Below are 13825 nucleotides of genomic sequence, written 5' to 3' on the forward strand. Positions count from 1 at the left end.
CAATCTTTAACTCTCCCATTTCTCACCCGTCATATAGTTCCCTCCTGAAATGTAGGCATTGTAGTTGCAATATTGCACCCCTTTACTGCAATGTTGCAGCAGCAGCAATACTTTAGGAAAATAATTGAAACTTACATGGGGGTTATGTTCCAGGCCCCCCGTGGGCATAAGTGAAAATTGTGTAAAGTGGGGAGCACCGCCTAAACATCCCATCTGCCGCTCTCTCCAATCCAGATAAAAAATTATGTATCCCAAAATATCCACAACTAGGATTGAAGCTCTGGAGCCGGCAGGTGGATGCGCAGGAAAGTTGTTAGCCAAGGAGGCTGAACAGTGTAAACAAAGCCCTGTTGCGCCTCCAGTCGCTTCAGGGCTTCATCCATCCTCTTCAGGCTCCAGGGAGGGTCTGCTTGCGAGCCATGAGGACATTTCCAGGTATGAATTGGATTATTTACTTATTTCCTGGCACTGCATGTAAACGTAGTTGCGAACGAGTAGAACATGCATAAAGGGGGGGGGGATGCCTTTATAAAGAATGCTCTGTTTCAAGATTTCCACATTTCACACACGTCATTATTTTGAAATGAACTAATAACACGTAAGATTTACTTACACGGAAGCCAGAAGTACTGTCTAAAAGGCAGCGAATTCGACAAGTGAAGCACCGAGTTAAAAAGGATGAAAAGTCTGATGGCGTACTGCTACCCTCCTGTGCTTTAAACATTTCATTAAGGATGAATTCTTCTCCTAAAAAATGTGAAATGAAAGTTACAATTCCAACAATGACAACAGATAAAACAAGCACGCATCTGAGGAAGGGTGCGTCCGTGAGAGAGAGTGAGGGAAAAAGAGAGCGAGAACTCACATCCACACCACAATCATTTAAAAGAACTTTGGGAACTAGTTTACCCCTCTTAGAACTACAATTCCCAGTACCCTTAAACTACAGTTCCCAGGATTCCTGGGGGCAGGGCTGCCTGTAAGGTGGAATCAGAGATTGAGATGGCAGGGAAGAGTAGCAGTGCATAGAGCAAATGATGGGGGTGGGGGGTGGAGCAAAGCAAAATGAAAGCAGAGAGTGTGACCAATGGCAAGTGGGTGGGTAAATGAGATAAGGAAAGATCTCCCCACCTCTGCCCCATTTCTTCCTCCTTCCCTCCACACCATTATCTTGCAGGTATCTACCTGTATTGACAGACTGTTAACCAAACATACCTGACTCCGTTGGCATATGTTGTCCAGAAATGAGTTGTGGCGGATTCATGGCCCAGTGTAGTTGTTTGCAGAAATCCTGCCGGTCATCCACATGAACGTAATCATATATATTTTGATGCATTACGTCAGTCTAAAATAATAATATTTGATTACATTCATACTGTCTTTGGCATCTGATCAATCACATTTTTTTAAAATATAGCACAAATAAGTTTTGGGGTTTGTTTCTTTTTGGAAAGCTAATACCTTTTCTCATAGGAAAGAATCAGTCCCTCCATTTCACTCCAAGCTACGGCATTTAAATTGCTATTATGGCCTGGAACAAGGGGCAACAAGGGGAGGTTTTCAGCCCAAAGGACAACAATTTGTGTGTAAGTGAGCCCAAGACTGTGGGCAACTGAATGCTATTTGGGTGGACATACTATAATCAGAGTTCCTTTAACACACAATACCATTTTGAGACTGTATACAGATTCTTCTTGGTGTATGTTTATAAAGGGATATGAAGTACTGGTATGATTTTTAGAGTTTTTGACCCCAAAAATGGAGCAAAATGGAAGACTGAATACAAATATAGCAAAATATGTAAGAATTCACATATTTAATTTAATCCCCTTACCTGGTGAAATCCTAGATAATCCACAATTGTTGGTGATGCATAGAATATCATTCCATCAGCACTCACCACCAGAACAAAACCGCTCAGTGACTATGGAAGAAGAAAAGCAAAGGAAGAAATGATGAAACAAAATGGCCAGAAATATATTTTACTTATTCATTACAGGTGTCATCTTTTTTCTTAAGCTGCCAAATAGTGAATATACACACATGGTAAATAATAAGGATTTGGGGGGGGGGGCGTAATATTATTACCAGTGCTTTTTTCCAGGGGAAAGCAGGGGTGTGCATACCCCATTTACTGTATTTATTTTTCTCAATTTGAACTATAAAGTGGTGATTTTCTTCAGTCAAAATGAGAGTACCCCTAAACATTTTTTTAAAGAAAAAAGCACTGATTATTACTATCATCATCACAGCCTTCTCCTCAAAGGAGACAAGGGTGATGAAATGTGATCTTTACAGAGAAGATGTCTTCATGCGGTTTTAAAAATATATATCTGAATTAGTTCAGCAGGATGCCCTAACTATGGGCTTTCCTTGAAAAATCTAGTTATAAATCACTGTGTGGTACGGTACAACAAGCTGTATGATCCAAACCCTCTGGACTGGGAGCATTTCAGTGATCTTGATAATGCTTGTGCCTCCATCAGGCTTTGGAGATCCTGGATGGCATTTGCTAATCAATGGCATACAATATTCTATGGCAGGGGTCTGCAACCCGCGGCTCCGGAGCCACATGTGGCTCTTTTACACCTTTGCCGCGGCTCCGGGGCGGATACTAGCGAGGGGAGGAGGCGTATTGTGTGCCCCGACACTCCCCACTGTGGCGGGCGCTGTACTGGCTGTGACGTCGCATGAGGGCGGTGCGTGCGTTAGTCACGCACCGTCCCGACGTCACCTTCCCGCCCGCTACATTGTAAGGGGCATGTACGCTGGTCACTGCATTGAAAGGGGGCATGTACGCTGGTCACTGTTTTGAAGGGGAGTGAAGAACACACACACACAAAAAGGTAACTTGTTAATTTAACGTTTATTTCTATGAGGAGGAGTAATTCTGAGGGGCCAAACAAAGAAATAATAAAAAAGTGACAAAGTTATTTTTATAATGACGAGTTTTGCGGCTCCCAGTTTGTTTTTTTCTTCAGAAACGGGTCCAAGTGGCTCTTTCTGTCTTAAAGGTTGCAGACCCCTGTTCTATGGCAAGAGCCAAGAAGGTGCCAGAGCCATCAAGAAGCTTCTTGTTCTGCACTGAGCTACTTCCCTCTTGATCCTTGCTTTCCAGAGTCTGCAATGTTTACCCTGCAGAGAAGCCCCTGCCTTCAGCCGCCACAAAGACTGTTCCTTTTGCATTCAACTTGTACTGTCTTTCTCCTCTAACCTCTTATAGGAAATACTATGTGCGGTGGTTCCTTGGGATTTTCTTCTAGAATGCAGATCAACACTAAGAGTTCCCCCACACTTCCACTTTCCCCATTGGGAAAACCCACTGTTTACCAGTTTTTCTCCAGATTGACATTTGTTGCAATTTGGCACAAAAAAAATATGGGGATCTGTGCCTAGAAAGAACATGGCATGTGGAAAACCAGTCAGACGCATGTTTCCTAGGCATGGGTCAAGTGTGAACCAGCCCGACGCATGCAAGCTCCCTGGAACTGGTATTTTAGAATCTTATGTTGCTCTGTAACTTGCCCCATACATTCAACGGTCTGAAAAAATAATAGGTAACACAGCCAAACTCTGATATAGTCAACTCTGTCCCTTTCCATTTCTCAGATTGGGACCTGATAATCCGGCTGCTAATTTTTAAGGGGGAAAACAAATACTGTATGATCAAAACTCTTATCAATGTGCTATGAATCCTATATTTGTTTTGTTAATAAAACAGCCTAGCTGGCTTCTAAAATGTTTTTAGAATCCTTTTAAAAAAATGATGTTTATAGTACCAAGGAGACTTGCAAATAAACAATGCTACTCTTTAGTCTATGAGAATAAATGACAGCATGTTGTATATCCACATGGATTCAATTACTGTACAGGCAAAATTTCTATTCTAGGATAAGCACTTGAAACAAATATGCACTGTAAACATTTGTTGATGATAAAATAGAATGGGATTTTTTTAAGTCTCAAATTTTGCAGAAGGAACAGAATAATTTTTTCTCTCTCCCCCACCCGAGAAAAAAAAGTACACGGCTTGAAAATGTACTCTGTTTTCTTTGCTCAATGTGCAGATCTAATTACATGGTCACAAAGTGCTACTTAACGATTAGCCCATCACAGTTCACAGTAAGTTTAATGTTCAAAGTATTTGTCAGATTAAAGTTATCATTTTTTTGCAAGAAGCGTGTTTTAGAAACATTAATGCAGACAAATATTGTGAGGTAGCCCTAACCTCTCTTGGCAACAGCTTTTATAATAAAGAGTGTATTTTCTTCCAATGCTTTATCTGAAAGTCTGCCAAGAACTACTTCAAAGACGTCTTGGTCAAGGTCACAGTTAGTAAAAGGTTTTTTGTTTTTTTAAGTGAACTCCATAGCCACATTTATTTCTCTTACTATTGTTACTTGAAGTAAATAAGAGTGGACTGTATTGCAATCTCCAGCAAGGAAGTTGCTATAGCTACCAAAGCATAAACCACCAAAGCCTTGAAACATGCCTTGCCTTGACATATTTTCAAGTCACGCAACGTGGTACTACATTTTTAGACCCTGAACTTTTAGTTTATCTGGAACAGCTTCATTTATGAGCACATTGCCCTTTTTCTGCCCATTAGGGTGGGCCTATTTTCCAAATGGCTATTTTCAGAATTTGGAAACAGAACACACATCCCTGTTATTTCTTTCACAAGGATGTGGGCTTGTAAACATAGAGATGGGAAAGGCAGACAGGCTAGAGAAATGGCCTTCCATTTGTACTGGGGCACACAGCTCTGTGTGTGGGATCCATTTTAAAGTGAGGAGAAAAGGGACTGAGCCCCTGTACAAGAGGTCAGTCAACAGGTATGGCAAGTAAAGTGACTCAGGGGAGCTGAAAGATGCATGTTGTTTCAGCAGCTACTGCACCTCTTCTGAAGGCTTATATAGTGTGGTCTCACAGAGCCTTCCCAGGACCAGCTGCAAGTATTTCATTTTGCTCCCAATGACCGACTTAGTCATGAGTCGCTCTGTTCCTTTTCGGGCTTATGGTTCTTCACTAAGGACTTGTTAACGGTTCTCTTTTGTACCACTCTTTCCAGGCAGAGTAACCTGTACTTGTGCACTGACCATTCACCATGGCAGTCAGCTCCACCAGATGGCAGCCCCAGCTGAAGCCACAAAAACTGCAAGATGACCTACATGCCAGTCACTCACCTGTTTTCCTGTGATGGGTAGGAATCTACTACAAACAGAAAGCTACATTCATCTTAGAAAAGCTGGATTTGTTTTTTTCTTTCAGGCCATAACTAACATAAGTAAATGTTGGCGATTGGGTTGGTAAAAATGTATGAGAGGTTGGCGCTTTAGCAGTCTTATTTGCCGCCCTGTGTTTCAGAAGTTCAAGAAACGCTGTCTATCACTCACCTCCAGTAAGAATCCACCTTCTGGTATGGCAGGCTCCTTGAGCATGTCAACTTCCTTTATTTCATGACCTGCATGCTTTTTCAAACACTTCTCCTGAACAGCTGTTGGAAAGGATGAATCGGTACATATTTCACATAAGTGGCAATGTGTAAAACAAGAGCAACCGAAATTTTATTGTAAGAAACTAATTTGTTGTTGTTGTTTAGTCGTTTAGTCGTGTCCGACTCTTCGTGACCCCATGGACCAGAGAACGCCAGGCACCTCTGTCCTCCACTGCCTCCTGCAGTTTGGTCAAACTCATGCTGGTAACCTCGAAAACACTATCCAACCATCTCGTCCTCTGTCGCCCCCTTCTCCTTGTGCCCTCCATCTTTCCCAACATCAGGGTCTTTTCCAGGGAGTCTTCTCTGACTAATAATAACTAATAAGAAACTAATAACTAATACTAATAACTAAAACTAATAATTAGTAACAAACTAATCCAAATTATCAGTCCTCAATAGCCTGCAGGACCGCAAACACCTGGTTCACAATGAGAAAAAGACAGCCTGCACTTTGTGTTGGCAGGGCGACACGAGGCAGATGGGGATATGAGGCTTGTGTTCCGCTCGTTGCAGTTCTCACGGTGCTCTTGAGAAGGGTGTCCTTCCCCTCAATAGCTGCCATGCCTCCACCCTAAGCTCTGTGGCATCTCCCATGGCTGCGGCTGGTTGCTCAGCCAGACACGGGGCTGGCTCTTTTGACAGTTGTTGCGCCCAAGGCACCCACTGCATAAAGGGTTGTGGTGTCTAACAGTGTCAGGCTCAACAATGCCAGCAGTAATGCAGTGCCTTTTTCTCCCCCATGTAACTGTCTCCCCCTCTCCTTTTTCCCCTTGGGAGAAGATTTGAATGTTCTTTGGTGTTTCAGATGCACAGGCAGACATTTAAGATACAGAAATCAGCAAAATACAACCTTCACTTTTGAATGAAAAGGTAAAGGGACCCCTGACCATTAGGTCCAGTCGTGGCCGACTCTGGGGTTGCGGCACTCATCTCGCTTTATTGGCTGAGGGAGCCAGCATACAGCTTCCGGGTCATGTGGCCAGCATAACTAAGCCGATTCTGGCAAACCAGAGCAGTGCACGGAAACACCGTTTACCTTCCCGCCGGAGTGGTACCTATTTATCTACTTGCACTTTGACATGCTTTCGAACTGCTAGGTTGGCAGGAGCAGGAACCAAGGAACGGGAGCTCACCCCGTCAAGGGGATTCAAACCGCCAACCTTCTGATCGGCAAGCCCTAGGCTCTGTGGTTTAACCCACAGCGTCACCCGCGTCTCTCTCTTTTGAATACTTGCCCCTTAAAATAAGCCAAAATTGCTCTCCCGTTTGAGCTTTATATTTCCACGAGGTGGTACCATCTTCCAATAAGCAACTCCAAGCGTTTTGCAGGTTGCGTGATCAGAGCTTGCCAATGTATCTTCCCTGGATGTGAGCAACTGCTGGGCACTCAGCCACCTCCGCAATTGAAAACTCCACCCTCTGCTTCCTTCCCCTCCTCCCCAACAGAGCTGTGTGTTTTTTTGTTTTGTTTTTTTCCAGAAACACCAGGGGGAAAACATGCCTTTGGTATAAAAGAATTGCGCTGAGTAACCAAGGCTTTGCTGTCACGCTATGAGAACAGACTGTCAATCTTTCCATGCAACTGACAGTGGCCTGGCTCTTGTTTAAGCCCTTGCGTGCGAGCAGAGAGCCCACATTCCCCCAAGAAATGCTTCATAACAACAGCTGTTAAATATTGATGACGCCTGGCTCGCTCCGAATGCTCTTCGTGAAGGTTAAGCCTTCATGTAATGGAACCTAATTCTGTATTTTTGTCTGCTAATAATAAAACCCAAGTAATGGACTTTTAAAACAAGATAGTAATGCATTAGAGGAAGAGAGGAAACCAGCAAATTAAAATAATCTCTCTTTCAAGTAAAGTTTTTCATTGCAGAATGGAAGAAAGCTTAAGCTAGTACAGTAGTTGTGTTTGCCGGGATTTTCTGTAAGCAGAATATGTAAAGCTCTATAGCCCGAGGAATAGTAAGAATGGGTATAGAATTATGCCTGCAACACAAGAAAAATTATGAAAAATAGTATTCTGCTGTGCTGCCCTCTAGCTTTCAAAGGGACCGGCGGGTTAATAAATATGCAAACAGATTTTTAAAAAAAGCTTTTTCTGCCTAAAAGGAAATTGTGTGTGAAGCTCAGTATGCTGAAAGGAGATATGCACATAGCTGTAACATGTCAAAATAGTTTGACGTATACTGAAAGCATTTGCTACTTGCAAATTACAGTTCCACGCAGGGTAGTTTCCCTTAACTCTCATGGGAACAGACAACTTGCATACATGAACACTTAACTGACAGTGTAACCCACAGTGCTTTAGAAACATTTCTAAGACAAGAAAGTCACTTAAATGTGCAGGAAATAAAGATGTTCCAAGTGTTAAACACAAAAGCGAGGGCTAAACCTGCAATGAGAAGCATTTATACACGGAGCGCTTGATTCAGGATAGTAGATCTGGGACCCAAATGGTTTTTTCAGTGCTGAAAGATTCAAGTAGGCCTTTATCGCTAAAAATACATTAGAACAATGTATTTAGCCATCACATGAACTGACCTGGCGATGCCTGTCTTTAGCCATTGAATCCAGATAAAGGGCTGGCCGCATAGTTTAAGTGCAGGAGGATTGCAAGTTGTACTATTAGATCTCAAAATCTTTATCATTATTTGTAATGGTTCTAGGGGTTGCTCGTGCGTAAGTTGCCACCACTCCTGGCTAGGTTGCCTGGTTGAACCCTTTCTGTCTGGACAGCCTTTCACCCATGGCTGTCTCAATCGCTGGCAGAATCCGTCAGTGGGCGTTTCTTGAACTTCTTCCAGCAAAGAAGTTCTTTGACTCCAAGTCTCCGCCTACTCTCCCTGCGCGGAAGTCTTCTGCGCAGGGAGGGTGTGGACAGCGGAGGACCCGTGCTCTCCCCGCTGGTCTCCGGCGAGGAGTCCTGGAGCCTCCCCTCCGATTCCCCCATCTGCTCCCCTTCTCCACTGGTGTTACGCTGATTTCCTTCCCCAGCAGATGGGCTGCCTCTCTCCCTACTGGGGCCCTCTCCGGCATCCCTCTGGAGCCTTCCCTCCGCCTCTGGCTCCGATGGCAGTTCCCTGACATTATTCATTATGACTTATTAAATTTGTATACTACCCTTCCTCCATAGATCTCAGGGCGGTTCACAACATAAACATACAAGATAAAAAAACAAAGAAATACATAATAAAAACTTCACTGCTTAGCCAGCGGCCAACTCCAAATCATACAAAAGAACAATTAAAGCAAGTAGAGTGGCTCAATATATAATTAATTAAGCAAATTAATTAAGCATAACCTATTGCAATATCCAACATATTTCACAACTGCAACAATAGTGACACCAATAATGCTAACAATAAACAAGATCCTACTCGTTTGCAATTCAACTCAGCCTTTATATTATTTATCCATTTCAATTCTTTTTGTTAAACCTATTGTACATTTATCACCCGAAGGTCTCCAAGCAACTTACAGCAATACACACATAATCACTCAAACACACAAGTACCATAAGGGAAGAAAAAAGAGGGGGACATGTAATACATTAACATAACATTTATGGGGGGGGGAAACAAAAGCAACACACCTGCCATTCTATTTTGCACCCATCAAGATACCTCTTCTCCCTGGACTCAACAGACTCATTTTCCATGTGAATGTCATTTCTGAAGACTGGTTCTATACCTCCTGATTGTAAATTCTGGATATACGACATTGCTGACTCTCTTATAGTATTGCAGTTTGGAAACTGAACTATGAATCTGGATAGTCCCGTTTTATATTCAACCTTTGCCCTGAGGCTTAGGGAAGCCATTCTGTTGCAATACTCCATTTGCAATATGGAAAAAATAATATTGAACTGTCTTACAGGAAGTATGATGCTGCCTTATCTCTTGGTCCATCTAGCCAAGGGCTGCTCAATCTCCCCGGGTGAGATACTTTTAACGAAGTTACACTTGGGAAAACTCCCTCAAGGCAAATCTTCATTCCTCAGAGCAGGTAATCAACACTATAAAATGCTATAAAGTCTGTCAATCATCTGGTGTGCAGATGTGCATTCACAAGCACACAGGAAGGGTGGAAGATGTTTGAGTCGGTGGCTTTGTTTTTAGTATAATGCTCCAAATTTTCCAAACACAGATTTTAATTTCAATTGAACCCCACTGTCTATACATATGTTTATCACTCAATGTATAAAAATGCTAGCCAGAATGATATAAACAGGAGGAGAATTATATAAAATACTCGGGAGCTACGGGGAAATAATAGGAATTTTGTAAACTAGATTATGAATCTTTCCCTCAGAAATTTTCCACTCGTGACTGACCCAAAGCGGAAGGTCAGGTTTATAGCCAAAGACATTTTGTCTTAGCCGGGAATAAGGCAGAGGCAGTAGCTCATTCACACACTGCAAGTCTACCATGGATCAGACCTCTATTCCTCAGATCAAAAGATCAGTTTCATAACCACTTTTTTTTTGAAGTTGCAACTGAGCCAGCCACAGTCACGCAATCCCTGGCTCCAAATTGTTTTAGCTCTTCATCTATAGAAAAAATAATAATTCTGTATCAATGTGATACCAGGAATCATATATACCCCAAGAAGCCATACAAACAACATACCTGGAAGAAGTATTGCACTATTTACTAGTTAATAATAATAATAATAATAATAATAATAATAATAATAATAATGCCTTCGTTCAGACCTTTCCTTCTCTAGTAAAACAACACAGCTGCACATAAGTTACCAGTATCAACAATACCATGTAAATTAAAAATGGAATGTTTATAAATGTGAGATCATGTTTAATATCAACATAACATGTAACATAATTATAACAGGACAACAATAATGAGTCGCGAATTACCAATTATCATCTATCTATCTATCATCTATCTATCTCTATCTATCTATCTATCTATCTATCTATCTATCTATCTATCTATCATCTATCTATCTATCTATCTATCTATCTATCTATCATCTATCTATCTATCTATCTATCATCTATCTATCTATCATCTATCTATCTATCTATCTATCTATCTATCTATCTATCTATCTATCTATCTATCATCTATCTATCTATCTATCATCTATCTATCTATCTATCTATCTATCTATCTATCTATCTATCATCTATCTATCATCTATCTATCATCTATCTATCATCTATCTATCTATCTATCTATCTATCTATCTATCTATCTATCTATCTATCTCTATCTATCATCTATCTATCTATCTATCTATCTATCTATATCTATCATCTATCTATCTATCTATCTATCTATCTATCTATCTATCTATCTATCTATATCATCTATCTTGTTGTGTCCACATTTCCTTGGTGTCAACTCTGGCAGACACTACCAGTTCTTAGGCTGCATCTCTTGATGCCCTAGGCAGGTTGGGTATATCTCTGTACTCAACCCAGGGTTTCACCAACTGTAGACCTCACTCTATGAGGAAGAGATGTCTTTTGGGATTTTCACATCAGCTTTCAAAGAATGTAGCCTTTTAAGAAGGCAATGACTGGATCAAGCACTGGGTGGGCATCATCTGGTGGCAAGTGCCTATGACACTTTTAGCTTTATAAATGTGTGTGCCACTTTTCAAGCAAAAGTGGTTCCCAAAGAAGTTTACAGGGTCTGCTCAGAAAGAGCCCTGAAGGATATGGCTAAGAATTTCCACACAACTGTATATTTAAAGACTAGTCACATCAAACACACAACAGGCAAGTGAAAACTCAAATCAGAACTCATGTCTCTCACCGCAACGCCTTTTTTGTTTGTTTCTGCTTTTCAGCTTACAAAGTGGGGTTTTCCCTATGGAGAATTCTTTAGTGGTAGACCATTTGCAGCAATTGGAGAAACATTCAAGTAGTGAGAAGGAGTGAACAGCGATTTACCGCGCTTGCCTACCTCTGTCTTGCTGCTGCTGCTGCTGCTGTTGCTGCTGCTATACAGGTTTGCAAACCCCAAACATATGGACAATATAAATACATTTACACATGCCATTAACCATCTGGGTATATATGCATCTCACTGGGGCCTCCAGATGTGCAGTTTGTCTACACTCTATGTACTGCCAAAAACAATGGTGCACATGTATCAAACATGCCTGCCACATGAAGTATGGAACCACTCTCGTCACAGCAATGAAAATGAGTGCAATAAGGGCAGGTTCAAAGTACCAGCACCAGGTTTTGTGGTGGTACACAACCACCAAGTGTAAGCTATCACTTAAAAAATTAATAAGAAGTTTGGGCTGTATTCTCAGAACGTTGCCAAGAAAGAAACAACCGCTGCATTGTCAATCTCAAAACCTTTATCGGCATATAAACAAAATTCTCAAAAGTTTGGTACAATAAAATCACGCAGCAAAGTTGCTGTATTATCATCCCCTTTGAATAAGGGTCATGGGAGGCGGGGTATTGTTAAATGGGCATGGTTAAGAGGATGGTTAAGATGGGGTTATTGAGCGTGCCAAGTAACAAAAAGCCTTGCACTTTTTTGGTGCTCCTGCAGTGGGAAAGCTGGGCTGCAGCTTGAGATGCCAGAAGTTCCAGGTGGTGCTAAATGCTGCAGCCAGACTGTTGTGGGGCAGGCTGACTCCTGCCAGAACATTACTGCAACAGCTGCCCATCTGCTACTGTGCCAAGCTCAAGGTTCTTGCGTTACTTTTAATGACCGCTCCCCGCATAAAACGGGGGGGCGCCCTTTGCGTGGACACGCACAGCCCCTAGATCTGGAGCGGCTCCATCAGCATAGGTTTGGCTTTGCCTTCCCTCAGGGGGATACCTGGAGGTCTCCGCCTACCTCAGTCAGTTGTCCAATCCCACCTGGGGGAAGCGTTGCCAAGGAGACCAGGCCAGGTAGGGGAGGGATTACCTGCCCACACAATAGAGGGAGGATCTTACCTGGGAATCCTCACTTGGCTCCAGAGCTTCTCCCACCCCTCAGTTAATGCCTTATTTTGCAGGTTAACTTTTCTTCACAGGTATGCGGGCGCTGCTACGTTAAGGTCGCTGTCAAAGGGCCGGAAAGGAATTTCCCTGCATTGGCAGGTTTCGCCTTTCCCGTAGCAAAACGTGACAACTTTGGTGGTATCAGGCCTTGGGCAGAATCCTTTTGTCCATCTTCCTCTTTGCAGCGGCGATACCAGGGTTCCCCGTTAAAGGGGTTTCTGAAGGGAGGCATTGACCATACGTCGAAAGGTCATCATTGCTTTCCCCTGCAGTGGCGGGGAAACAGGGGCGGCTATCTCTGCTTGAACATATGTTCTCCAGAGCCGGCCCATTCCCCCCCCCCACACTGGATAACCCTGATGCTCCCTAGGTCCCCGGCTGGGGACTGGGGAGGGAGAACGCCCAATGCCTGAGCCAAGGTCTACCCACATTTGAAATTTAATAAAGTTGTGGCCAATTTAATCCCATGGCACGTTGTCTTGAGTCGTTATTCCACATGACGGGGGGGGGGGACACCACTCGGGATCTGGGGACTCTGACTGTCCACGCAAAGGACCTTAGTAACTCGGTTCTAGCACGCCTTACGGACGGCTTTCTTCCTTATATGCCTGCCAGATCCCTGAGGCCTTTGGGGAAGTCACTGTTCACCAGCTTCCATGGTTCAGACACAGGGCCTGCATCCACCAGGAGCCATGGGTTAGGTACTGTGGGCCCAATTCTGACAGACTCCCCTCCTGGCTCTTTTCCTGTCGAACCTCTCTTGCTTGGTGAAGATCTTTTTATTTCGGCAGACATTCTAAGTAAGTTTTCTTGTTATATGATCATTTTTTACTGATTTTATCTTTATTATAGCCGTTGTAAGCTCACTGTGCACACCACTTAAAAGCGATAGAAATTATTGAAATAAAAAGATAGACAGAAGTCGTTCACTTTTCATGAAAATGCCAGAAAGATTTCCTTTGCTTCTGGAAGGTGATATTAAACACATGAGGCTTTTAAAGAATTCTTATTTCTAATGAACTGAACTATTTTCCTTTTAGAAATTACTCTGAAGTATTTGCATTTAATAACCTTGTCTGATACCTTGTTTTGATATTAGGAACAACTACAGGGAGGACACCTAGTGGTGATTACAGTATACAGCTTTGCATAAAAATCTCATTAGCAATACAGCATTGGGCAGTATTCAGAGTGATATAATCTCTCTCCCAACGAAGTGTTTTCCAAAAATACACCAGCATAAAAATGCAAATACTTCAAAAATTAGTTTTCTGAAACTTTTCATCCACACTATTTACATCTAGAGCACTTCAAGTTCCACTGCTTCAAAGAAGTAGAAACTTTCT

General features: G+C 42.4%; 2 protein-coding genes across 2 annotated transcripts in view; both read right to left on the reverse strand.

The window, feature by feature from the left end:
* MSANTD3 (Myb/SANT DNA binding domain containing 3) overlaps positions 1 to 13825 on the reverse strand; it is a 177614-nt gene that overhangs the window by 118262 nt on the left and 45527 nt on the right. The gene's annotated exons all lie outside the window — the stretch shown is intronic.
* Positions 1 to 13825, reverse strand: part of AHRR (aryl hydrocarbon receptor repressor) — a 47312-nt gene that overhangs the window by 10045 nt on the left and 23442 nt on the right. Inside the window, exons 4-7 of the mRNA XM_081884007.1 lie at positions 5397 to 5497; positions 1835 to 1924; positions 1216 to 1345; positions 614 to 747 (exon numbers count right to left, since the gene is read on the reverse strand). Of these exons, the coding sequence (XP_081740133.1) occupies positions 614 to 747; positions 1216 to 1345; positions 1835 to 1924; positions 5397 to 5497 (455 nt within the window). The remainder of the gene's footprint in view (positions 1 to 613; positions 748 to 1215; positions 1346 to 1834; positions 1925 to 5396; positions 5498 to 13825) is intronic.

This window comes from Podarcis melisellensis, assembly GCF_964234715.1.
Source record: "Podarcis melisellensis genome assembly, chromosome: 13".
NCBI classification, from domain to species: domain Eukaryota; kingdom Metazoa; phylum Chordata; class Lepidosauria; order Squamata; family Lacertidae; genus Podarcis; species Podarcis melisellensis.